This window comes from Neovison vison, chromosome 11 (genome assembly GCF_020171115.1).
Source record: "Neovison vison isolate M4711 chromosome 11, ASM_NN_V1, whole genome shotgun sequence".
Classification (NCBI taxonomy): domain Eukaryota; kingdom Metazoa; phylum Chordata; class Mammalia; order Carnivora; family Mustelidae; genus Neogale; species Neogale vison.
Genome location: NC_058101.1, coordinates 118,828,535 through 118,855,932, shown reverse-complemented (window position 1 = coordinate 118,855,932; position 27,398 = coordinate 118,828,535). Strand labels below are relative to the sequence as shown.

The 27,398-nt window shown below is 42.7% G+C and overlaps 1 protein-coding gene across 3 annotated transcripts in view; it reads left to right on the top strand.

Moving 5' to 3' along the window:
* The first annotated feature begins 436 nt into the window (after positions 1 to 436).
* The window catches only part of HERC6 (HECT and RLD domain containing E3 ubiquitin protein ligase family member 6), a 63,678-nt gene continuing 36,716 nt past the window's right edge, over positions 437 to 27,398 (top strand). For 2 of the 3 annotated variants that reach the window (XM_044224534.1, XM_044224535.1), the window contains exons 1-10: positions 437 to 722; positions 3,140 to 3,299; positions 5,587 to 5,663; positions 9,739 to 9,969; positions 11,280 to 11,377; positions 12,677 to 12,804; positions 13,809 to 13,939; positions 15,235 to 15,302; positions 26,294 to 26,415; positions 26,965 to 27,024. In XM_044224534.1, the coding sequence (XP_044080469.1) occupies positions 524 to 722; positions 3,140 to 3,299; positions 5,587 to 5,663; positions 9,739 to 9,969; positions 11,280 to 11,377; positions 12,677 to 12,804; positions 13,809 to 13,939; positions 15,235 to 15,302; positions 26,294 to 26,415; positions 26,965 to 27,024 (1,274 nt within the window). In that variant the 5' untranslated portion in view covers positions 437 to 523. The remainder of the gene's footprint in view (positions 723 to 3,139; positions 3,300 to 5,586; positions 5,664 to 9,738; positions 9,970 to 11,279; positions 11,378 to 12,676; positions 12,805 to 13,808; positions 13,940 to 15,234; positions 15,303 to 26,293; positions 26,416 to 26,964; positions 27,025 to 27,398) is intronic. The other variant, XM_044224533.1, reaches the window with a different exon arrangement.

The window sequence follows — 27,398 nt, the reverse complement described above, 5'->3', positions numbered from 1 at the left end:
TTATACTAAGTATTTACCCCTTTATAAATAGGACAGTGTTAGTCCCAAGAGGGTTTTGCTTTAGGACTGCCCAAAACAGCCTAGGAAAAAAGGGTAGGCACTCAGATGCTTTTGAGCACTCCAAGCATTATTCTAGCATTATGCATTACCTGTTGAATTACCCTAAGGGTAGATTTACTGTCCACGTGTCATCGATGTGGTGGCTGAGGCACAGCTTCGTTAGGTAACTGGCCCAAAGTCACACAGCTCGTGAGCTGCTTAGCTAGTATGTAAGTGAACGCAGGAGTCTTCCTCTGGAATCCCTCAGCGCTCCTCAGCACTGGGTGCTCACGTTTGAGCTCCAAAAGCCATTGGCCGGACGTCAGGATGACTAAGAGTGCCAGGGCGGGGGCGTTGTGGTGGGGAGTTGGCCTCTAGGTTAAGTCCGGCCGGTCCACTTGGCTTTCCGGTTTCCGCAAAGCAGCACTCAGCTGTCACTGGCCTCTGAGAGCGCGTAGGCGTAGGCGCGGCGCACGGGAGCGCGATGTACCTCTGCTGGGACACCAACCGCCCAGGACCTCTGCGCCGGAGGCCGGCTGGCCGTGGCGGTGCGGAGCTGCGACAGGCGGCCTCCGGGGAGCGCCACTCCCTGCTGCTGCTGAGCAACGGCGAAGTGCACTCGTACGGGGACAACAGCCACGGCCAGCTGGGGCAGAGGGCCGTGCAGCGCCAGGAGCAGCCAAGTGAGTGCGGGACAAAGGTGCGGGGCGGGGGGCCAGGTAGTGGGGTGCTGGGAGCCCCGTGTCTCTGGGCCCCACGAGACGACCAAACGATGCTCTACGCTGCCTGCGCCCAACTTCGTTAGTTTCGTTTTCCAGAACCGCAGTTTGTTTCGGTTTCCAGTTCATCTTAAAAGCGTAACTGAGAGCGGAACCTAACGGGACAGCGTGGTCCCTCCCACGGAGCCTTTCTAGACCAATCCGTGCCAGTGCGAGTCTCTCCGGACTGGAGGGACCTTCCAAACGTGGTTTCTGGGTGGAACATCCCTAACTCTCTCAGAAATACCCCAGGGCATCTTTTAATAAAATTTAAAAAAAAAAGTATAATAGCATTTTTACCATTACTAATTATTATAGAAACGCAGGGGGGAAAATTGCCTATAATTCCACTACCCAAAGACAACTATAATATTTTTTTTAAAAGATTTTATTTATTTATTTGACAGAGAGAGATCACAAGTAGGCAGAGAGGCAGGCAGAGAGAGAGAGAGAGAGAGAGGAAAGCAGGCTCTCCGCTCAGCGGAGAGCCCGATGCGGGGCTCGATCCCAGGACTCTGGGATCATGACCTGAGCCGAAGGCAGCGGCTTAACCCACTGAGCCACCCAGGCGCCCCGACAACTATAATATTTTGATGTATTTGCTTTTTTGCTCTATTCTCTATTTACTTTTATAAAAGCATGTCATTATATAGTTTGTATACGCGGTACCTATACTGCTCTATAAACTGCGCTCTTACGAAACATGATATCATGAACATATTGCTTTTTTATTATGTATGTTTTGAAAACACTTAAGTTGTTGCAAAACATCCAGGCTTTGACAATACAAGTTAATTCTTCTTCTTTGATAGACATTAGGTTTTCTCCTCATTAGGGACTGCTATAAATAATGCTGTGATTGCCATTATTTGACCAAATTTATGACTACTTACTCAAAATAAATACCAAGAGTTGTGTCTGGGAGGAAAAACTTCTCCTCTACCCTGTTCTTTTTCTGAAGGCCTGCAAACTAAGTAGACAAAGATTAAGGAAAAATATATACAATTGTATTAATATTTTATGTGCACAGGAGCTCACAGAAAAAAAAGGAAACTCAAAAGTGGTTAAAGTCAAGGACTTATATTGCATTTTAGCAAAGAAAAGGGAGTTTGAGCTTCAAAAGATAATTAGTTGTGGGGAAATGACTGGAAATATATGGGGGAGACTGGTGCCAGCTCCGGTGGTAAGAGTTCCTCTTCTCTTTCTGGTGTAGGAAAGGAAGGATACCTTTACAAGGGAAATTTATGCCCTCCTTTTAGGTGTCTAGAGGGAGGGCAGAGAACTCTTCCTGCATCTGTTGATTTTCAGTTGCCTTCAGCACAAAATCATCATTCTGTCAAAGAGGTATATTTCGGGGTGGCATAACCTGATCCTTTAGGTGGAGATGAGAGGCAACATGATACCGATGCCTAATTGTTCCCCAGGAATGTGGTACTAGTCTCTACCTTCATGAGTGTGTGAATCTTTGGGATATTTCTTTTTTTTTTTTTTTTCCTTTGGGATATTTCTTATTATCCCATAGTTTGAAAATAAATCATTGAAAAGGATAGGATCACAAAGTTTTTAAAAAAAAGAAAACTGAAGTATTAGCAAAAACTTTTCTAGTAGTGATATATTTAACTCAAAACCTCTTATAATTCAGAGACAAACACTTTGGGAAAGCAGTTTAGATTAGCAGAATCATAAATCATTGAAAAGGATAGGATCACAAAGTTTTTAAAAAAAGAAAACTGAAGTATTAGCAAAAACTTTTCTAGTAGTGATATATTTAACTCAAAACCTCTTATAATTCAGAGACAAACACTTTGGGAAAGCAGTTTAGATTAGCAGAATCATGCTGTAATGACCAGGTTTTCATTTGTGGGCACCTTTGACCCATTAAGGGCATATTACTGCATTCCTCTTTGTGAGAGGATCTGGCTTCTGCCTCTCACATTCATGGGGAAGGCTCCCTGCTCACTTCTTCCTGAGAAGGGACTCACTATTCTCACTGTTCAAGGCTGGGAAGTTGGAAGAGACATCTGTTCTCTGTCTCCCTTTGTTTTACTACCATCATCATAGAGAAATCTTAGGCCAAGCCTCATAATCCCTACAAGTTCCCCTCCTCCATGAAACTCATCCTTTTGAATGGCAACCATATTCCCACACAGACAGTGTAACATACATTGAGCTTTTTTCCTTCACACCTTAAGTGTGATTATCAGGCCTTGATTTAAAAGTCCATTGGAAAGGATGAGAAATCTGAGTGACCCTTCTTTTTGAAGAAAGTAAACTTGTTGTCTTAAACTTCTTGTTAAATTAATAATCTTCTGAGGTGTTTTGTTTTGTTTTTGTTCCTGAAGAACGATTACGGGCATTGGAAACTCTACGTGTTGATCTCGTGAGCTGTGGAAAGGAACACTCTCTTGCTGTCTGTTACAAAGGAAGGGTCTTTGCATGGGGGGCTGGTTCTGAAGGGCAGCTGGGAATTGGAGAATTTAAGGAAATAAATCTTATACCTAGGTAAGTATTTCCATTCAGTCATTCATTCATCTGTTATTTTTCAGTTTCATGGGCGAGGCACTATGCAAGATGTCAGGGTACAAAGATGACTATGACAAACACAGTCCCTAGCCTCAATGATTATAGTATAGTGAGAGAAAGAGGCAGGAAAAAACCTCCAACACCAACTCTTGCTTAATTAGAGTCCTATGAAGGAGGAGGACAGGGCATTTGAAATGAGAACCTGTGACGCTTTGATCTACATCTTATGTATTGGAAATAACTGTGGGGACCCTCCCAGTAAATAAATAAATAAATAAATAAATAAATAAAATATATGAAGTAAACATAAAATATCAATAAAATAAAATAAGTATTATTTTAAAGTAAAAGCATTACACAGAAGATACAGAAAGAAACCTCATCTGAACTTCCTTTCTGACTAAAGCAGGATCTCCTTGAAAAAAAAGCTGCCATTAATAGCTTGTAGTGAGTTTCTTTTGAATTCAGTTGCTGTGAAGACAGATTGCCCAATCAAGATTAAAAAAACCTATGGGACCTTCCATACTCTCCTACTGAAGTCCTAAATCCCTTCCTTTGGCTGTTGATATATTTTAAGTGATTCCACAGATTTTCCATTACTGGGAGCTCCCCTGTGTACATGTAAATAAGCCTTGTTTTTTTTCTCCTGTTAATCTGTCTATTGTCAGTTAATGTGCATGTCCCCATTTTCTTTCCACTGGATCCAACCTGGAAGAGGAAGAGTTTTCCTCCCAACATGACCTTTTTGTTCTGTCTTAAGCCACTGGATCCTAATATTTTATGTAGTAATATGGGGGGAGAATCATTTCCTCACAAACACCTTTCTAGGACAAATGATACAACAAGCAGTCTGAATTGTGTGTTCATGGAATTATATGTTTAAGAATTTTTTTTTTTTTTGGTGAAAAATCGTATTTATTTATTTGACAGACATAGATCACAAGTAGGCAGAGAGGCAGGCAGAGATAGAGGGGGAAGCAGGCTCCCTGCTGAGCAGAGAGCCTGATGCGGGGCTCAATCCCAGGACCCTGAGATCATGACCTGACTGAAGGCAGAGCTTAACCCACTGAGCCACCCAGGCGCCCTGTTTAAGAATTTTTAAAAGTATAATTTTTAATACTTGGAAGTTACGTTTTGTTACTTCTCTTGTTTTTAACTGCATAAGACAGTGTGTGGCTTTGGGGGACAAGCATTGAACTTGGAATGAAAAGATGAAGGTTTGAGTCTAGTTCTACAACATGGTATTTATAACGTGATTCCCTAGACCAAACCAGAGCTCTGAGTTCTGTTAGGTTCAACCATATGAAATTGCGGATAGTTATGTTTTTGATCCACAAAAATGGCAGTTTAGTAGGATTCAACCTAATGATTTCTTTATTGCATAGGGCTTAAATCAGGTGATATAAATAACAGTGTTCTATAAATTCTAAAGCCCTGTGTCATATGTGCATGAAGAAACTTTTCTTTTAAGTCAATAAGTACAGAATAAAAGTTAGTACATTATATACTGCATTTAAAATCTAATAAATATCACTTCTGTATTACAACTGTTTGGATTCTGCTTGTACCTTTTTCCCCCCAAGATTTTATTTATTTATTTATTTGAGAGAGAGAGTGAGAGAGAGAGAGAGAGAGAGAGAATGAGAAGGGGGAGGGTCAGAGGGAGAAGCAGACTCCCTGTCAAGTAGGGAACCCAATGCAGGGCTCGATGTGGGACTCTATCCCAGGACTCCAGGATCATGACCTAAGCCGAAGGCAGTCACTTAACCAGCTGAGACACTCAGAAGTCCCTGCTCTGTACCTTTATATGTGCTGATGTCTTGTTTAAAATAGTTTGAGGATTTTGGAATAAGGGTACAACAGAAAAAATAAGAAAATAAAGTTATTTCTGGGGAAAATATGCCCAGGTTACCAAAAATCCTGAAAATGATTGATGTGTAAATGCAAACTTGCCAGTGTGACAGCTGTTTCAGACAAATAACTCCTTACAATTATTGACGATTACATGCCAATCAGGAAAACTGCCATTACTGTGGTGTTTTTGAATACTGCCGAGTTTGGAATTACATATCTGCCGTCATCCAGAGACCCATTTATCCTATTGTAAAAAAAACATTAAAATAGCCCAGTTTAAAAAGAAAAGAAAGGAAGAGAAAGTTATTTCCCTAAACCAAATATCTTACCTGGGATTGTTTTAATATCTGTAGTTCATTTGGTGAGCCACTCTAAAGAAAGATTAATAAATTTTGTATCATTTTTATTACAGGAAGATAAAAACTCTGACTGATATAAAAATTATACAAGTTTCCTGTGGACACCACCACTCCCTGGCATTATCAGAAGGTAAAAAAAAAAAAAGGGTTTTTGGATCTTCTAAGTGTCATTGCAAAGTAATTTTTTTTAAAGATTTTATTTATTTGACAGAGAGAGACACAGTGAGAGAGGGAACACAAGTAGGGGGAGTGGGAGGGGGAGAAGCAGGCTTCCTGCCCAGCAGGGAGCCTGATGCGAGTCTGGATTCCAGGACTCTGGGATCATGACCTGAGCCAAAGGCAGAAGCTTAATGCTTAATGACTGAGCCACCCAGATGCCCCACAAAGTAATTTTTTTGAATATGAATGATGCCTGTTGATTTTTAATGTACTGGGGCTCATTTTAATGCATTTAGAAGTTTGTTGGTTTTTTGGGTTTGTTTGTTTGTTTGTTTTTAAAGATTTTATTTATTTATTTGTCATAGAGAGAGAAGCGAGAGCAAGCACAGGCAGACAGAGTGGCAGGCAGAGGCAGAGGGAGAAGCAGGCTCCCTGCCAAGCAAGGAGCCCGATGCGGGACTCGATCCCAGGACGCTGGGATCATGACCTGAGCCGAAGGCAGCCGCTTAACCAACTGAGCCACCCAGGCGTCCCTTGGGTTTTTTTTAAAAGATTTTATTTATTTATTTGACAGAGATCACAAGTAGGCAGAGAGAAAGGCAGCGACAGAGGGGGAAGCAGGTTCCCTGCTGAGCAGAGAGCCCGATGTGGGGCTCGATCCCAGGACCCTGAGACTATGACCCGACTGGAACGCAGTGACTTAACCCACTGAGCTACCCAGGCACCCCTAGAAGTTTTATTAACTCTTTGGATTTCATAAGCTGTATTGTTCTTCATTTTTTCCCCTATTCTCTTTGTTCATGCTATACTCTAAGTAGTGCCTAATTCATATAAATGCCATAAAGGGTCATCTCGGTTCACATGACCTGATCTGACTGTCACAGAATTTAGTAGTAGTTTTAGCTGGAACTTTGCCCTGTATGCTGAATGGTTGTATACACCAGCAAACTCAGGTAGACTAAGGTCTATTTGTCTTTTTTACTTAGATCAAAGAAAGAAAAGTCAAGATATTAAAATTATGACTTCAGATGTTTTTCTACTAATAGCCCCATCCTTTGTCCAGCGTCAGTTAAAAGGTTCCAATAGAGAGTATTGCAGAAGAAAAACTTTTCTCCTATTCTTTTTTTTTTTTCTTAAAGAAGATTATTTATTTATTTATTTGTTTATTTGGCAGCACAAGTAGGTAGAGAGGCAGGCAGAGAGAGAGAGGAGGAAGCAGGCCCCCCACTGAACAGAGAGCCCAATGTGGGGCTCCATCCCATGACCCTGGGATCATGACCTGAGCCGAAGGCAGAGGCTTTAACCCACTGAGTCACCCAGGTGCCCTCTCCTATCCTCTTTGGTTCAGTACCTGGGAGTCTGCACATTTAAGTGACAAAAGATAGATGGACAAGAGAAAAGACATACCAGCTTTATTATTTTAGTGCACGGAAGTTTACAGAAAAGAAGTGAAACTCAAGAAGTGTTTAGACTTAGGGGCTTATGAACCATTTTAATGAGGGAAGGACTTGGGCTTTGCAGGATGACCGATTGTAGGGAAATACATGGGAGGTGGAAATACATGGGAGAAACTAATAGAAGATAAGAGTTATTTTATTTAGGGTTATTTGTGAGGACTTATGTTAAGGCAGACTGTCCATCTCTGGTGATGGGTCCCTGCCCCATCCTGGGTGCAGGAGAAGAGGACACCTTCAAATGGGAAATATATACCTTGCACTTGGGGTGGATAAGAGGAGGGTAGAGAACTTTTCCCACATTTGTGGATTCTTAGTTGCCTTCAGCTCAAAATAACCCTTATGTCAGAATGCCGTATTTTGGGGTGGCATATCGTGAGTGTCTTCCAGAGACATGTAACATTTGCATATCCCCCAGGAGATGTCGTATGCATAATGGCAGCTGCACCACAGGGGCTCCGGACATTGCCTGGTTGCCTTCTGTGCGCCAGCTACTATGGGAGATGCTTTATGTCTGGAATCTCATGAAATCACTTAACAAACACAGATGCTGCGCATCATTAGTACCCTCATTGTAGAAATGGGAAATTGGGCTCAGAGACTTTTTGTGATTTGCCTCAGGTCACACACTAAGAAATAGGAGTGGAATTTGAACCTGAATCTGTTTACTTCTCAACCCTAAGCAATTAACCATGGTACCATGAAGGCCATGAGACCACAGCATAATCCTGTGGCTCTCGGAGAATTCCTTCCTACCATTTCCAGAGGTTTGATCTAGGGCAAGTTGTTTAACCTGACGATTTTCTCATCTGTAGGAGAACTGATGCCTATCATATGGGGCGTTTAGAAGATTCAGTGAAAGAAGAACACAATATATCCTGTACCACCAATGGCAGATAGCAGGGGTACAAGAAGGATTAGTCTTTCTTCCTTCCTTCCTTTCCTTTGTCTTCATTATTGAAACAGCTTGAAGTGTTTCCCCAGGGTATTGATTTGCCTTTATACTGCTCTGGACTGAGGGTTGTGTGGAACCCACGTACCCAGTACATTTGCTGTGGTGAACTGTGAGTTCTCATAGACCTTCATATGAGTTTGACATTGTGCAGTGGGCCCTCAGAAATACTTTTTTTCTTTCTTTCTTTTTTAAGATTTTATTTATTTGATGGGTAAGAGAGCACAAGCAAGGGAGCAGTAGGAGAGGGAGAAGCAGGCTCCCCGCCGAGCAGGGGGCCTGACACAGAGCCTGATACGGGGCCTGACACGGGGCCTGACACGGGGCTTGGGATTCCAAGACCCTGGGATCATGACCTGAGCCAAAGGCAGACGCTTAACCCTCTGAACCACCAAGTGCCCCAGAAATGCTTTTCGTGGTAGAAATAACTTTAGAAGAGTTAAAAAAGAAAAATTAGATATAATAATATAAAAATCTGAGCTTTATTAGCATTTTTCCGGGTAAACAATGAAGCATTAGAAGATCTTGATTTTTTTTTTTTTACCTCATGTAAGTTATCCATCTTTGGTCAAATTGAACGTAAAATATTGATGGTCTTTTTCTTCCATAGAGTCATTCCATAAGTATTTTTTAAGTGCCTATGTCTCCAGCAAAGAGGATACAGCTGTGAACACACCTAAGACTGTGCTTTCATGGAGCTTATATTCTGGACGGTGTATAGGGGAAGTGAACCTTACATATATAGACAAATAATTATGTCATATAACAGCGATAAGGGTAGGAAGGAAAGTGAGGCGAGGTAAGGAGTTGGGAGAAGGTACTGGAGTGGAGGGAAGGAATCTTTCTCTTTTATAAATGATGTTAGGGAGACTATCACTTACACCATGACCAGAGACCAAAAGAAGGGACGGAGGAAGACGTGATCCTAAGGCCATGATCCAGAGGTATGATCTAGATGCAAAGGCAATGAGGTAGCAACAGACTCAGCAGTATGTTCAGAACAGCAGGGTCTCTGGAAAGGTTTGTGCAAGGGAGAGATAAAGGTCTGAGATGTGTCCTGGGGAACACTGGTGACCCGGGGCTTGTGAGCTGTGGTGAGAATTAGCCTTTTATTGAGCAAGATAGCAAATTCCTAAAGGGTTCTATCTTTTTTTTTTTTTTTTTTTAAGAGCACTCTGGCTGCTTTGGAAAACAGACAAATATGGACACGGGGAGCCTAGTGAGGGGCTGTTGTAAACTTCCGGGAGAAATGTAACAGAGGCTTGGTGGCTAACGTAGTTAACCGTGGAGAGGTGAGAAGTGGTCAGTTTCGACACACTTTAAAGGTAGAGACTTTAGGATTTGCTATGGTGAAGGGTGTAAAAGAAAGAAGGGAGTCGAGGATGATTTCAAAATTTCTGGTCTGAGCAGCTGAAGGAACAGAGTTGTTCTCAACTGGAGGGAGAAGAGGAGTGGATATTGTTGGAAGGGGCTTTTGAAGGTGTTCTTGACCATCCTCCTTGCTCTTAGTGAGAATACTCTAACCTCCTTTAACCCTGTTGTAGTTATTAAAGACTTGTAGAATAAGGGTGGCAGTTTCTACTTGAATTTGGTATTCCAGTGTGTTGGCAGTTCTCAATTTCTCTGCTTTCTCTTTGTAGATGGCCGGCTGTTTGCCTGGGGAAGTAACAGCCACGGGCAGCTGGGCCTGGGGAAGGAGTGCCCCTCCCAAGCCAGCCCGCAGAGGGTGCGGTCCCTGGACGGCATCCCCCTCACTCAGGTGGCTGCAGGTGGGGCGCACAGCTTCGCCCTGTCTCTCTCGGGGGATTCGTTTGGCTGGGGAAGCAACAGGGAAGGGCAGCTGGCCCTGCTGCGTAAGAAGAACGTCCCAGGTAACGAGGTAGTCTTCCTGTGGTAAATCAGTCTTTCTTTCCAGTTGTAGAACCAGCTCCACAAAGGGGACTCTCTAGGATGAGAGCAGTGATTCCCCAACTTTGTGATACATGAGAATCCCCTGGGGAGCCATCTTGATTTGTGATGGCCACTGTAATATATTACCACAAACTTGTGGTTTCAAACAACACAAATGTATTATCTTACAGTTCTGGTGGTCAGAAGTTTGATTCAGGTCTCACAGGGCTAAAATCAAGGTGTCAGCAGGGCTGAGTTCCTTTCTGGAGGCTTCGGGACAGCCGGGTAGGGGATGCGTAGGGGTGTTGCACCATTTTTCCGTCTTTTCCTCCTTCTAGCACCCACCTCCATTCCTTGACTCATAGGCCCGCTTTTTCAAAGCCAGCAATGGCTGGTGAAATCTTCCTCGGGTCACATTACTCTCACGGTGATTTTTCTGCATTCCCTCTTCTTCAGATAAAGGACCCTGGTGATTACATTGGGCCCACCCAGATAATCCAGACTAACCTCCTTATTTTAAAGTCAATAGATTACAACTTTAATTTCATTTTCATTAGCTCCTCTTTGTCGTGTAATCTAACATAGCCACAACCTCTGGGAAAGGACACGGACATCTTTGAAGACCTTATTTTGTCTACCGTAAGAGCATTTAAAAAATCCCAGCACCCAACTTAGATGCCATACCAAGTAAATCAGAAGGTCTGGGGATGGAAGTCAGGCATTGGTCATTATTAAAGCGTCTGCAAGTTATGCCAATGTGCAGTCAAGCTTGTGAACCACTGGATTAGAAGATGCTGGCAGGACAAACAACCAACAGCCCTTAAACAAACTCACGGCGAAGTCTTCCCCACAAACCCTGTTCCTCTGTTCAGTTCTTTATATTCAGTTAATGTATACTCAGCCAGGACTTAATCTCATTTCGTTTGACTCTGTCAACATGAAGTAAGTCCTCTTCTATTCTTAATTATTATTGCATATTTGCAGAACACCTACTAGGTGACAGAAACAAATATAACATAATGGCAATATTATTGGGAATGAAGGTCTTAAAACTTAGCTTTCTAGGAGAATAGGCTGAGGCATTCCAGAAGATTACATCGTTTTCGGAAATAGATGCTGAAGGGGTGTTTTTCTTTCTTTTCCAACTCAGGGCCTTCCCTCTGTTCTATAATACTCCTGAGTGCTCATTTAAAAGATTATGTTAATGAATTATAAGATGATGAAAATATTAATAGATGTGACAGCTTATGAAATCTGAGTCTTAGCCTCTAGAGATTCTGCTTTCTTTCAGTGGTGCAAAGCTCCAAGCCTCGTTCAGTTGGTGCGCTGAAGAATCTAGGTGTGGTTTACATCAGCTGTGGTTATGAACACACTGCGGTGCTTACCCAGGTACTAAAATGTTTTGCTATTTTTTTTTTAATTCCTGAGAAATGTTACTCCAAGGTACATGTCCTGTTATTGAAAGCTATCTGTGTATCAATATCTCAACGTAACCATTCAATGCACAAATATCTAAAAAGGTAAAATTAATCAAATGTAAACCATGACATTTTCAAGATCGTATAACAGAAGCTAATTTCAGCTTTAGGAAATATTTTTAGATACCCACTAAATTACATTAATGGGGTGCCTGAGTGGTTCAATTGGTAGAGCATGCAACTCTTGATCTTGGGGCTGTAAATTCGATCCCCACATTGGGTGTAGAAAATGCTTAAAAATAAAATCTTAAAAAAATTTTTTTTAAATGATTAATATAAGAGCTAATCCTTTTAGCAGTTATTCATTCATTTTATAGTTCTACAGATGGAATTATTGCAGAGGCGACAAACTAGTTTTTACAGCTTTCAAGAACCCAGATTACAGACTAGAACCTACTTTGTTCCATTTCTTGCTTGGCACGATTACCAGCCTGCTTTGTAAATTTTGCCTCCTCTTCTTGTACTGGCCAAATAGTATATTCCAATGGGGTGGATTCTCTCTATAGCCACAAGGAATAGACAAATAGAAAACTATTTGTGTGATTGAAATGTTTATTTAAAAACTAAATGAATAGGGGCAGCTGGGTGCCTCAGTTGTTCAGCGACTGAGGCCACGATCCCAGGGTCCTGGGATGGAGACCCGCATCGGGCTCCCTGCTCACTGGGGAGTCTGCTTCTCCCTCTGCTGTTCTCTCTGCTTGTGCTCCCCCTCTCTCTGTCAAATGAATAAATAAAACCTTTTTTAAAAAAATAAATAAATAAAAATAAAAAATAAATGAAGCACTGACCTCTACCTCTGAAACCTCTGGCCCCAAAGCTGGAGCAACTTATATTTACTATTAGAAATAATAAATAGAAGACCCCTCCCCTTTATTATAGAGCTTATATTTCACATGGTGCTCTCATACAATTCTTTGATAATACTTAATCTCCAAGTTTTTAGTTACTTTTTAAAATCTGAAATTAGGGGCACCTGGGTGGCTCAGTGGGTTCAAGCCTCTGCCTTCAGCTCAGGTCATGATCCCAGAGCCCTGGGATTGCGCCCCGCATCGGGCTCTCTGCTTGGCAGGGAGCCTGCTTCCACCTCTCTCTCTCTCTCTGCCTGCCTCTCTGCCTACTTGTGATCTCTGTCTGTCAAATAAATAAATAATATCTTTAAAAATAAATAAATAAAATCTGAAATTAGTCTGATTCCTTCTTTTTCAAACAGACTGGGAAAGTGTTCACATTTGGAGGCAATAGCTATGGACAGCTGGGATACAGCCCTACTGCTGAGAAGGAAGGGCCACAGCTCGTGGAAGGAATTGATGGCCTAGTTTCACAGATAGATTGTGGAAGGTAATGGACTAGTTTTTGTTTGTTTGTTTTTAGCCTGAGTAGAAAGTGTTACATTTTGTTACTTAGAAGTGATTCCTCAGGGTACCCCTCTCGGGTCCCCTCCCTCTATGGTTCAGTAAGTTTTGCTACTCATCCAAAAAAATGACTCCCCAGCCATGTTATCAAACCTTAAAACCCAAAATATGTGACTACTCTTTTTATAGATCATTTTCCTTTCTGAAAATTTATTTTTTTCAAATACAGTTTGAGTTTTCTATTTTTGTCTAATTTATTTTAGGAATTTCATTTGTTTAATAAGAATTTATTGCAAGTCTTCTGTGTATAGACCACCTTACTAGGTGCTGGGGGTTGGGAAGAAAGTTAAAAGTAAAAATAGTGGTGGGGTGCCTGGGTGGCTCAGTTGTTAACCTTCTGCCTTCGGCTCAGGTCATGATCCCGGTGTCCTGCGATCTCCTGAGCCTGGGATATATTGTCCTGGGATATATTGATCCCTATATCGGGCTCCCTGACTCAGCAGGGACTTGTGCTCTCTCTCACTCGGACAAATAAGAAACAAAAAAACAGAAATGGTAGAAGCTATAGTAAAGACCCATCAACAATATTCTTCTTTTTTTTTTAATTTGTCAGAGAGAGAGAGAGAGAGAGCAAGCACAGGCAGACAGAGTGGCAGGCAGAGGCAGAGGGAGAAGCAGGCTCCCGGCCGAGCAAGGAGCCCGATGTGGGATTCAGTCCCAGGGCACTGGGATCATGACCTGAGCCGAAGGAGCCGCTTAAGCAACTGAGCCACCCAGGCATCCCAATAATATTCTATCTTTAAGGTTAGTAATAAGTTAATATTCACCTACCATTTGTTTAGTCACATCATTTGATACCCTCTCACCTTGACATTATGATAAGGTTATCCGGGTACTCTATAAGATAAATCTGTCACTTTGTGTTAGGAGACATCATCTTTCTCAAAAAGTGTGAGTCCCTTGGTCTTCATTATATTCTGTCTCTTGCAGTTACCATACTCTTGCATATGTCTACACCACTGGAAAGGTAGTGTCTTTTGGTCGTGGACCATGTTGCAAAAGCAGCCCAATTCATCCAGAGGCTCCGACAGAAAACTTTACCTGCCTGATTTCTGCTGATGGTACGAGTGGTCCTACTAATTTATGATTTTGTTTTAATTGATGCCACTGGAGGAGAAAAATTATTTATCTTCTTTTCACAGAAGTACATAGATCTGTGGTTCTTTTTGTACTGTTACTTTTAATCCGTACAATATGCATCTTTTCTTATGCAGTGATTCCTGGAGTATTTAGTAATTTTTTTCTAAAGATCAGGGTAATACAAAAAGATCCCAAGTCAATGGATTATCAGAAACACTTTTATATATTTAATCGAACCTCTTCTAGGTGTACCTGGGCTGGCTCAGTGGGTAGAGCATGTGACTCTTGATCTCAGGGTTGTGAGTTTGAGCCCCATACTGGGTGTAGAGACTGCTTAAAATCAAATCAAATACAAACAAACAAACAAAAAAGCCCCCATCTAAAGCACATCACCCTGATTTCATTATGCAAGTGCCTGAAAAATTACATTTTAAGAATATACAACATAGAACCTGATCAAAATTAATCTTTTTATGGTGCTTATAGTCCAAATTCATCTAGAAGAATATAAATTGTCAATAAATAAGTAAATTTAGATTAGTAATATATCATATTTTGTTTTAAGGATTTTATTCATTTTAGAGAGAGAGAGAGAGAGCATGCACAAGAACACGGGGCTGGGGGTCGGGGGGAAGCAGAGGGAGAGGGACAAGCAGACTCCATGCTAAGCACAGAGCCCACTGTGGAGCTTAGTCCCATGACCCTGAGAACATGACCTGAGTTAAAATTAAGAGTCAGATGCTTAACTGACTGAGCCACCCAGGCACCCCAATATATTGGTTTTTTTTAAAGAGTATCTTTTAAGAAATGAAATCTTGCCATTTGCAATGATATGAATGGAACTAGAGGGTATTATGCTAAGCAAAATAAGTCAACAGAGAGGGACAGTTATCATATGATCTCACTGATTTGAGGAATGTGAGAAACAAGACAGAGGATCATAGGGGAAGGAAAAATGAAACAAGATGAAACTAGAGGAGACAAACCTTAAGAGACTCTTCATCTCAGGAAACAAACTGAGGGTTGCTGGAGGGGCAGGGGAAGGAGGGATGAGGTGGCAAGGTGATGGACATTGGGGAGGGTATGTGCTATGGTGAGCGCTGTGAATTGTGTAAGACTGATGATTCACAGACCTGTACCCCTGAAACAAATAGTACATTGCATGTTAATAAAAAAAAATTTTTAAGACTTTTTTTAGAGCAGTTTTAAGATTGTAACAAAAGATTTATTTTTCTACTTCTAAAAACAATAAACATGAATCTGCATTTTCTTCTAGACCTTGTGGATTTTGAAGTCAAACATATTTTTGCTGGAACACATGCCAATTTTGTGACAACTTGTCAGGTATTTATTATACTTTCTGTTTCTTTTTAAAATATATATTTTTAAAGATTTTTATTTATTTGTTTTTCAGAGGTGGGGTAGGGAGTGCGCAAGCCAGGGGGCAGCAGGCAGAGAGGCAGGCTCCCTGTTGAGCAAGAAGCCCATATAGTACTTGATCCCAGGGCCCTGGGATCTTGACTTGAGCCGAAAGCAGATGCTTAACTAACTGAGCCACCCAGGCGCCCCTTTTAAAAATATTCTTAAAGGAGCACCTGGGTGGCTCAGTGTGTTAGGCCCCTGCCTTCGGCTCAGGTCATGATCTGGGATTGAGCCCTGTGTGGGGCTCTCTGCTCAGCAGGGATCCTGCTTCCCCCTCTCTCTCTGCCTGCTTTTCTGCCTACTTGTGATCTCTGTCTGTCAAATAAATAAATGTAATCTTTAAAAAAAAATTCTTAAAAACAATAAACAATAACAAAAATAAAAATCATTTCTTTCCATCTAGATTTCTTTTTTTTTTTTTTCAAAGATTATTTATTTATTTATTTGTCATAGAGAGAGAAGCAAGAGCAAGCACAGGCAAACTGAGTGGCAGGCAGAGGCAGAGGGAGAAGCAGGCTCCCCGCCAAGCAAGGAGCCCCATGCGGGACTCGATCCCAGGACGGTGGGATCATGACCTGAGCCGAAGGCAGCCGCCTAACCAACTGAGCCACCCAGGCGTCCCTAGATTTCTTTTTTTATTTTTTTATTTTTTTTAAATTAGGGTTAATGGTAGACCATTTTTTTAAATTTTATTTTTTTTTAAAGATTTTATTTATTTATTTGACAGAGAGAGATCACAAGTAGGCGGAGAGGCAGGCAGAGAGAGAGGAAGGGAAGCAGGACCCCTGCCGAGCAGGGACCCCGATGCGGGACTCGATCCCAGGACCCTGAGATCATGACCTGAGCCGAAGGCAGCGGCTTAACCCACTGAGCCACCCAGGCGCCCTAGATTTCTTTTTTTAAAAGAGCACACAAATGATGAGAACGCCAAACAGCCTTATTGCTGATACAGAGAAAGTTTTAGTGATCTGGATAGAAGATCAAATATTCCCTTAAAACCAAAGTCTGATCCAGGCAAGACCCTAATTCTCTTTAGTTCTATGAAGGGGTACCTGGATGGCTCAGCCAGTTGAGCATCTGCCTTTGGCTCAGATCATGATCCCGGGGGTCCTGGGATTGGGCCCCACGTTGAGCTCCCTGCTCAGTGGGGAGCCTACTTCTCCCTTTCCTTCTGCCTGCAGCTGCCCCTGCTTGTATGCTCTATCTCTCTCTGTCAAATAAATAAATAAAATCTTAAAAAAAAAAATTCAGTGATGTCTGAAAGAGGTAACGAAGCTGCAGAAGAGAAGTTGGAAGCTAGCAGAGCTTGGTTCATGAGGTTAAGGAAGGAAGCCATCTCCATAATATCAAAGTGCAAGGTGAGGCAGCAAGTGCTGATGGAGAAGCTGCAGCGAGTTATCCACAGGGTCTAGCTAAGATGGGGGCACCTGGGTGGCTCAGTCAGGTGAGCATCCAACTCTTGATTTCAGCCCCGGTCATGATCTCAGGGTTGTGAGATTGAGCTCAGCTTTGAGTCTGCTTGAGATTCTCTCTCCCTTTGCCCCTTCCCCTACTCGCATGACTTCCCTTTCTCTCTCCCTTTCTCTCTGTCTCTCTCATAAATAAAAACCTCAGAAATACATTTTTTAAAGATTTTATTTATTTTATTTGACAGAGAGAGTTACAGTGAGAGGGAGAACACAAGCAGGGGGAGTGGGAGCAGAGAGGGAGAAGCAGAGAGGGAGAAGCAGACTTCCCGTTGAGCAGGGAGCCAGATGTGGGGCTCAATCCCAGGACTCTGGGATCATGACCTGAGCCAAAGGCAGATGCTTTAACAACTGAGTCACCCAGGTGACCTACTAAATAAAATCTTAAAAACAGCAAAAAAATGTAGCTAAGATTATTAATGAAGGTGGATACCCTAAACAAGAACTTTTTTTTTTTTTTAAAGATTTTATTCATTTACTTGACAGGCAGAGATCGCAAGCAGGCAGAGAGGCAGGCAGATAAAGAGAGAGGTGGAAGCAAGCTCCCTGCCAAGCAGAGAGCCCGATGCGGGGCTCGATCCAAGGACCTTGGGATCATGACCTGAGCCGATGGCAGAGGCTTTAACCCACTGAGCCACCCAGGAGCCCTTTAAACAAGAACCTTTTAATGTAGATGAAACAGCCTTCTTTTGAAAGAAGATGCCATCTAGGACTTTCATAGCTAGCAAGGAGAAGTCAGGGTGTGGCTTCAGTGTTTCAATAGACAGTCTCACTATCTTGTTAGGGGCTAAAGCAGCTGAGGACTTTAAGCTGAAGCCGGTGTCCACTTACCATCCTGAAAATCCTAGGGTCCTTAAGAATTATGCTAAATCTGCTCTGCTTGTGCTCTGTAAATGTAAAAAGAAACCTGGATGACAGCACCTGTTTATAACATGGTTTACAGAATATTTTAAGCCCCCTGCTGAGATCTGCTTAAAAAAAAAAGTTTCCATTCAAAATGTTATTGTTCGTTGACCGTGCAGCTGGTCACCCAAGAGCTCTGATGGAGATGTATAACGAAATGAGTGTTGTTTTCATGCCTGTTAGTGCAATGTCCATTCTGCAGCCCATTGATCAAGGAGTCATTTTGACTTGCAAGTTTTAGTATTTAAGAAATACATTTCCTAAGGCTATAGCTTCCATAAATAATCATTCCTCTAACGGCTCTGGGCTAAGTCAGTTGAAAATCTTCTGGGAAGGATTCACCATTCTAGATGCCATTAAGAACATCTGTGACCCATGGGAAGAGGTTAAAGTGTCAACATGAACAGGAGTTTGGAAAAGTGGATTCCAGCCTTCGTAGATGATTTTGAGGAGTTCAAGACCTCCATGGGGGAAATAACTGCAGATGTGGCAGAAATTTTAAGAGAACTAGAATGAGACGTGGAGCCTGAAGATGTGACTGGATTCCTGCAATCTCATGATAAAAGTTGAATGGATGAGGAGTTGCTTCTTATGGGTGAACAAAGAAAGTACCTTCTTGAGATGGAATCTACCTGTGAAGGTGCTATGAAGACTGTTGAAATGACAATAAAGAACCTAGAATATTGTATAAACTTTGTTTACAGAGCAGCAGCAGAGTTGGAGAGCACTGACTCCAGTTTTGAAAGAAGTTCAGCTGTGGGTAAAGTACTTTCGAACAGCATTGCATGGTACAGAGAGATTGTGAAAGGAAGTGCCCATTTATGTGGCAAATTTTGATGTTGTCTTATTTTAAGAAATTGCCACAGCCACCCCAGCCTTCAGCAACCTTAACCCTGAGCAGCATCCTCAAGACAAGATTACAATTGTCATCAGCAGAAACACTCAGACTCTCGGACTCACTGAGAGCTTAGACTAGCAGTTTTTAGCAATAAAGTATTTTTTTAAAGATTTTATTTATTTATTTGACAGACAGAGATCACAAGTAGGCAGAGAGACAGGCAGAGATAGAGAGGGAAGCAGGCTCCCTGCCGAGCAAAGAGCCCGACATGGGGCTCGATCCCAGAACTCTGGGATCATGACCCAAGCCGAAGGCAGAGGCTTTAACCCACTGAGCCACCCAGGTGCCCCAGCAATAAAGTATTTTTAGAATCAAGATACACACATTGTTTACAGATGATGCTATTGCACACTTGATAGACTATGGTATTGTGTAAATATGACTTATATGCACCAGGAAACCAAAAAATTTATTTGACTTACTTTATTGCAATACTCACTTTATTGTGGTGGTTTGGAACCAGACCCTCAATATCTCTGAGGTCTGCCAGTACATAGTTAACTTCCTAATTTGTAATTTTCTTTCTTTCTTCCCCGCTTTCCCTCCTTCCCTCCCACTCTTCCCCTCCCTTTCTCCCTCCCTCCCTCCCTTCCTTCCTGTCTTCCTTCTTTCCTTTCTTAGAGAGATAGAGTGCACATGAGTTGGGGAGGGAGGCAGAAAGAGAGGGAGAGAGAAAATCTCAAGCAGACTCCGCACTGAGCATGGAAGCTGAGGCAGGGCTCCATCTCAGGACTCTGAGATCATGACCTGAGCCGAAATCAGGAGTCAGATGCTGAACTGACTGAGCCACCCAGGTGCCCCGAATTTATACTTTTTTCTATTTTCAGGAATGTTTTAAACTTGACATCCATATAGACTCTTGCCATATTCTCTAGGACAGAAAGTAATCAGAGGCAAAGGTTTCTGTGCTGCTGGGGAGAGTGAGGAGATTGTACTTGGTTGCTCTGTCACAGCTGTCTAGTTGGCAGTTGCCTCCTGTGTCTCAGGCTCTGCTCTTGGTGCTGGGGATAAAAGTGAGTAGTACAGAAAAGGCTGGTCTCATTCTTGGCATTTGGATTCTACAGGAAAGGTGATAAATATGTAAATGCAAAATAACAAGATTGTATTAAAGAGCGATCAGTTTTCTGAAGCAAACAAAGTGAACCGTGGGAGACTGATGGAGTGGACTTCTTTAGAAATGTCAGTCAGGAGGCACCCGAGTAGTTCAGTCGGTTAAGCATCTGACTCGTGGTTTTGGCTCAGGTCATGATCTCGTGGGTCATGGGATCAAACCCCATGTTGGGCTCCCCTCTCAGCATGGAATCGCTTGAAGATACTCTCCCTCTGTCTCTCGCCCCACTCACATGCACTCTCCTTCTCTAAGATAACTGAATATGGTTTTTTTTTTTTAAAAAAAGAAAAGAAATGTCAGTCAGGGAAGACATCGCAGAGGCTGGGAAGTAAGGTCTCAGAGACCTCAGCCATGCTTAGATCAAAGAAAGAATATTCCAGGGGCGCCTAGGTGGCTCAGTTGTTTGAGCATCTGACTGTTGATTTTGCTTCAGGTCATGATCTCAGGGTTGTGAGATTGAGCCCTTCCATAAGCTCTACACTCAGTGGGGAGTCTGCTTCTCTGCTCTCTCTCCCTCCGCCCTTCCCCTGCTCATACTCTCTCTCTAAAATAAGTAAGCAAAACTTGAAAAAAAAAAAAAAAGAGTGTTCAGGTAAGCACACATAGAGAGGCCCTGTGGCAAGGATAAGTTTAGCATGTGTGAGGGACTGAGAGAGGGCCAGAAGGGCAGAACATAGTAGGAAAGGGTGAAGAGTTGTATGAGATGGAGGCAAGTAGGTGAGATGGGATCAGTGTGAGGATCCTTGGGGAGGGGATCTGGGGCCTTAGCTGCATGTCCAAATCTAGAGCTCAGGGAGGATGTCAGCACTGGAACATAGACATGGTAGGCATCCAAGTACAGACAGTATTTAAAGCCAGGGTCTGGATGAAAGGTCACCTTGAGAGAGAGAGTAAAAATAAGTGGAGAAGGAGGACAGAATCCAGTCCTGAAAGACTTCCCCATTTAGAAGCCCAGCAGTGAAGAGGCGCTGGAAGAGAAATTGAGAAGGGCCAGTTTCTGAGGTAGGGGAAAAGAGGGAGGCTCATCAAGATAAGAGAAGAATGTATTTCCAGAAGGAGGAAGTGGCTAATCCTGTCACACACTGCTGAGAGGTCAAGTAAAATGAGATGATTTTGGGGAAAGATCCTGTTCAGGGGGAGAAAATGATGGTACATGAGAAAGAATGAATATTTGCAGAAGCAATGTCCCACAATAGGAGAGGAGAGGAGAGGAGAAGGAGAGGGAGAGAGAGAATCTCAAGCAGACTCTGCACTGAGCATGGAAGCTGAGGCAGGATTGCATCTGTGTAGAATGGAGGGGCTTGAGCAGAAATATTTATTTTGCTCTAATAAGGAACAGTGGAAATGAGTGTGAGGTGATGTTGGAAAGGTGCCTGATGGCTTCGGTTTTCACAGTGACAAAGAGGGCAAGGCCCTCATCTGGGAGTGAGTGAGACAGGAGAAGTGTTAACAGGTTTGGGAATAAAAGGAAGGTGTACAGTAGTTGTCTCAGAGAGTGAGAAGCAAATGTTGTGGGAAATCACTAAATAGTGTTGGGTGCCCATTTATGATAGTAGGACTGCAAGTCAAATCAATCAGCACCATTGGGGGAATCTCTCCAGTGAATGGATTAGATTCAGTTTTGCTTGGGTTCAAATTTGGAGTATTCCAGACTTGCTTTTAACCACAGATGGAATTTTGTTAGGTAAGTTCAATAGGACAGTGAGAGAGTAGGAAGTATTTTCAAGGGACTTATTATAGTGCTGACCATGGACTCTAAGCTGGGTAAGAATGAGGAGGTGATGAGTAATGAACAAACAATAGGGTCACTGGATTGGCGGTCCTAACGGCCTTGAAGAATGTTGGAGTGGGTTCTGCTCTAAAGTAAGTGTCTTAGTCTGCTCTGCCTGCTAACAAAACACTATAGACTCGGAGGCTTTTGAACAGCAGAGATGTATTTCTCACAGTGCTGGAGTCTGGGAAGTCCAGGATGGAGAGGCCAGCATAGTCAGTGTTTGGTCAGGACATGCTTCCTTACTTACAGATGGCTGTCTTCTTGCTGTGTCTTCACATAGCAGAAGGGGCAAGAGAGCTCTCTGGGGTCTCTTATAAGGGCACTAATCCCATTCATGAGACCTAGTCACCTCCCGAAGGCCCCACCTCTTTATACCGTCGCACTGGGGATTAGAATTTCAACATATGAATTTGGGGGAGAACACATTCAGTCCATAACATTCTCCCCCCCAAAATATTCATGTCCTTCTTGCATACAAAATACATTCATTTTGTTCCAAACAGTCCCCGAAAGTCTTAATTCATTCCAGCACTAAAGAATGTTAGATTGGGAGTTTTACCTTAAGGGAATCAGAAAAGGTGTCTCATAACCAAAGAAAGGAATGTTTCTTTTCTTTTTTAAAGATTTTATTTATTTATTTGGTGGGGGGGAGGTGAGAAAGAGTATGAGTGGGGGTGGGAGAGGGCAAAGCAGACTCCCTGCTGAGAAGGGACCTCCCCCGCCAACCACAACCCACCAATGCCAGGCTCGATCCCAGGACCCTGAGATCATGGCCTGAGCTGAAGGCCACCCAAGCACCCCTGAGAATGTTTCTAATAGAAATTTTAGAAGGTGAAACAGTTAATGATGATTATAAAGCATGGGGTATTAACTAGATCTAGGGCAATGGTTTTCAACTAGGAATGGTTTTGCCCGAGAAACATTGGGCAACTCCTGGAGATGTTTTAGGTTGAAGTAACTGGAAAAGGGCAGGTGTGTTGAGGTGGCTGCCACCAGCATCTGGTGGACAGAGGCCACAACAGCTGCTAAACATCCTACAATGCACAAGACCCCCACAGCAAATAATTATCTGACCCCAAATGTCAATAACATCCATCTTGAAACCCTGGTCCAGGACACAGATAGTTGAGGTGGAGCAGAGGAGAAGTATGGAGATGAGATCAAGACTTGAGCGATCTGGTGGGAAATAAATCATGTTTATTAGTTCTGTAGTTGCTAAGAATTACAGGAAGAATGACAACAAGCATGGCAGTGCCAAGGGAGACAGCAAGGTACTAAAATTTTCAGTGTTGAAGGGTAGTGACAAGGACATTGGGAGATGATTACTTCAGAGAAGCTGGGATTTTGAAGAGTAGGAGAAATGGTGTATAAGTGCCAATAGGGAGCACCTCATTGTCCTAAGTTTCCAGCCATGTGGGGAGAATAAAAGCTTTCTTGTGATTGAGCTAGAGGGAACACGAGGGCTCAGATCAGGAAGCTGAAGGGAACTTCAGAAGTCACGGTTACACATCTTTTTCCGGATTTTATTTTAGCATTAAATAAAAACGGTAGAGAGTTTTATGACTCATGGAATGGCCGGCTAGCTCAGTTTGTAGAGTATGTGACTTGATCTCAAGGTCTTGAGTTCAAGCCCCATGCTGGGCATAGATAGAAATTACTTAAAAAAAAAAAAAATTCCTGGGACGCCTGGGTGGCTCAGTTGGTTAAGCAGCTGCCTTGGGCTCAGGTCATGATCCCAGCGTCCTGGGATCGAGTCCCACATCGGGCTCCTTGCTCAGCAGGGAGCCTGCTTCTCCCTCTGCCTCTGCCTGCCACTCTGTCTGCCTGTGCTCGCTCTCTCTCCCTCTGACAAATAAATAAATAAAATCTAAAAAAAAAAAAAAATTCCTGATTTATTATAGGTTCATTGGAGGTAGAGGTATAACATGGAGCAGAGCACTAATGCCTTTGGAAGACTATATTAAGACACGGGTTTTTCTTTCCATATAGTGATTTCGGATACCTCTCACCAAGCCATTTCCATTCAAGTATTGTATAGAACCATGGTTCTCAAAGTGTGGGCCCTACACCAGAGCAGCAGCATCATGTGGAATTTGCTAGATGTAAATTCTTTTGTTTTTTAAGATTAATTAATTAATTTATTTGCCAGAGAGAGAAAGCATAAGCAGGGGGAGCAGCAGGCAGAAGTAAAGGAAGATACCGGCTCCTGCCAAGCAGGGAGCCCAACATGGGGCTCGATCCCAGGATCCTGAGACCATGACCTGAGCTGAAGGCAGCCACTTAACTGAATGAGACACCCAGGCGCCCCAGATGCAAATTCTTGAGCTCCACCCCTAAATGAGAAACTGTGGGGTTGGGCTCAGCAGACTATGCTTTAGCAAAATTACCAGGTAATTCTGTTGCATGCCAAAGTTTGAAAACCACTGATTTAAAAGTAAAAATCTATGGGTGATTAGAGGGGAGAAAGAAACCAGTGTTTACTGAACACCAACTATAGGGGCACCCCGGTGGCTCAGTTGGTTAAGTGTCTGCCTTTGGCTGAGGTCATGATCCTGGAGTCCCTGCTCATTGGGGAGTCTGCTTCTCCCTTTCCCTCTGCTCCACCCCCTTCCCCCACCCCTTCACCCCCCCCACCTCCGCTCATGCCCACTCTCTCTCTCAAATAAATGTTTTTTTTAAAAGATTTTATTTATTTATTTGACAGAGAGAGATCACAAGCAGGCAGAGAGGCAGGCAGAGAGAGAGAGAAGGAAGCAGGCTCCCCGCTGAGCAGAGAGCCCGATGCGGGCCTCGATCCCAGGACCCTGAGATCATGACCTGAGCCGAAGGCAGCGGCTTAACCCACTGAGCCACCCAGGCGCCCAAATAAATAAAATCTTTAAAAAAAAATGAATACCAACTATAATCCAAAGGTTTTGGATACCTAATATCATTTAATCTTAACAGGAGCCCAGAGAGGTAGGTATTATTATCTAATTTTTTTTAAATTATGGTTAATCTATATAAATACTTTTAACCACAATAAAATATATATAGTATACTTAATAAAATATATTGTATACTTAAGAATAGTTAAAATAGAAGATTTTATGATATATATATATATATATATACACACACACACATACAATTTTGTGGCATTAATTGCATTCACAATATTGTGCAGGCATCACCATTATCCATCTCCAAAACTTTTTTTTTTATCACCCCAAACAGGAACTCTGTAACCATTAAATTATAAGTCTCTATTTATGACCATGACTCCCCCCAACTGCCCCAAGCCCTGGGTAATCTCTAATCTACTTTCTATGAAGTTGCCAATTTCATATAAGTGGCATCATACACTATTTGTCCTTTTTTTTTTTTTTAAGATTTTATTTATTTATTTGACAGAGATCACAAGTAGGCAGAGAGAGATAGAGGGGGAAGCAGGCTCCCTGCTGAGCAGAGAGCCCGATGCGGGACTGGATCCCAGGACCCTGAGATCATGACCTGAGCTGAAGGCAGAAGTTCTAACCCACTGAGCCACCCAGGCTCCCCCTATTTGTCCTTTTGTATCTGGCTTATTTCACTTAGCATAATGTCATCAAAGTTCATCCATGTTTCAGCATGTATCAGACTCTCTTTTTATGGTGTTAGGGTCCGTGATCAAAGGAGCGAGACTGATGCAAAGTGAAGGTCAAGCAAAGCTTTATTTCATGCCAGTATCGAGAATCAAACCGACCAGCCGGGGCGGCCTCTTACAGAGAGAGCAAACCTTCCCAGCCTCATAGACTAACTTTTATAGAGCAAAGACCATGTGGTTGAGCCTGGCCACACGCAGGTGGCCAATGAGATTGCAACACACAGAGAAAGTTGCATAGTCATGCTAAGTCACACATGGGTGGCCAATTGAATTACAGTTCACCCTATAGTAGCTATTTGAACTAGCCTATCATCTTGGTCAGAATTGGCGCCCCAAAGGTGGGGCCCACATTCTTTGGTAGTTAGGGAGATAGTATATGCGCTTTACTGATTGGATGTCTCCACCTGGCCTGACTTGTCCTTTTATTCTGGGCTCTGTTATCAGGGACTGGTCGACCATATTTTACTGCATAAACAACAAAATGGCTGTTTAATCCGAGATGGAATCACTCTGGCTAAGTAGGCCCTTAACAATGGCTGAATATTCCCCTGTGTCTATGCACCATGTTTATCCGTTGTGCTGTCATTGGACACCAGCTGTTTCTACCTTTTTGGCTTTTGTGAATAATGCTGCAGTGAATATGGGGTTAAGTCCCTGTTTTCAGTTATTTTGTGTCATTCCATTTTTAAATGATAAAGCTAGGGGCGCCTGGGTGGCTCAGTGGGTTAAGCCACTGCCTTCGGCTCAGGTCATGATCTCAGGGTCCTGGGATCGAGTCCCGCATTGGGCTCTCTGCTCAGCAGGGAGCCTGCTTCCCTCTCTCTCTCTCTGCCTGCCTTGCCTCTCCATCTACTTGTGATTTCTCTCTGTCAAATAAATAAATAAAATCTTTAAAAAATAAAATAAAATAAATGATAAAGCTAAGGCTCAGATCAAGCAAAGTGGCCAAGGCTAGGACTGGAATAGCCCAGCCAGTCTGAGAACCCAATCCTTCTGACTACACCTCCTCCCCCGACACACCCCGTCAGAGAGGGTGGGGGCCTATCTACTGCCTGCGCCACAAGCCTTGCCGTGTTATTTATTCCTCAGCATGTGGGTGTTTTTCCTGATCTTTTTTTTTTTTTTTTCCCATGAAGGATACCAGTTCTACAGATGTTCCCAGGAAAATCCTGCCAGAAATAAGACAAATTAGCCAGTCCCTGATAGAAAAATGGATAGCATCAGCAGCAAGAAGCCCTGAACGCGAAGTGGCTAAGAGGTAGCTCTGTCTGATAACTTATAAATCACTGGTATTTGGTTTCAAAGCCATGGGGTCATTTTATCCTAAACATAAGACAGGGTTTGGCTTTGCTGGGAAAGCACGTGCATTTTAACCATATTCTCTTCCACCACCTCGAAGTTTGCAGACGTCACTGATGATCTCACCTCATTTACTTAACTATATTGAGGACATTCCGTTCCCAGGCACCTTGACAGGCGTGAGAGAGGCAGGGGAGAATCAAAAACATGTTGTGTCTCACTAAGCCTTCATTGAATTAGACTCTTGTGTATCTTCACAGTTTATACTCCGGGGCGCTATAAATTTCTATTTCCAGAAGGATGGATTTTATCTAAATCCGTGACTTGGTAAAATGAACTATGAAGGGTTTTGGTGAGATTTATCAGCACAAAATATATCCAGAATTTGGAAGACTCGTCATGAGAGTAATTTTTCTTGATGATTTCATGTCATCAGTTGTATAATTGGACAAAAGAGGAGTCATACTCCATAGTACAGTACGACTTAACACTTTTGTTACTTTTACAGCGAAATTGCGATGATATTTTCATCTCCTGCTTGTCTGACTGCAAGTTTTTTAAAGAAAAGGTAAATTTTTACATGAGCTTTACCTTCATTTAAAACACTGGGGAGGGATGCCTGGGTGGCTCAGTTGGTTAAGCAGCTGCCTTCGGCTCAGGTCATGATCCCAGCGTCCTGGGATCGAGTCCTGCATCGGGCTCCTTGCTCGGCGGGGAGCCTGCTTCTCCCTCTGCCTCTGCCTGCCTCTTTGTCTGCCTGTGTTCGCTCGCTCTCTCTCCCTCTCTCTCTGGCAAATAAATAAATAAAATCTTTAAAAAAATAAATAAATAAATAAAACACTGGGGAAAGAAAAACACATTGAGAAATACTTAAAATGAAATGCTTTAAGTCAGTCATTTTAATTTGTGATTTACGTTATCTTCGAACATAAAGTTCAACAT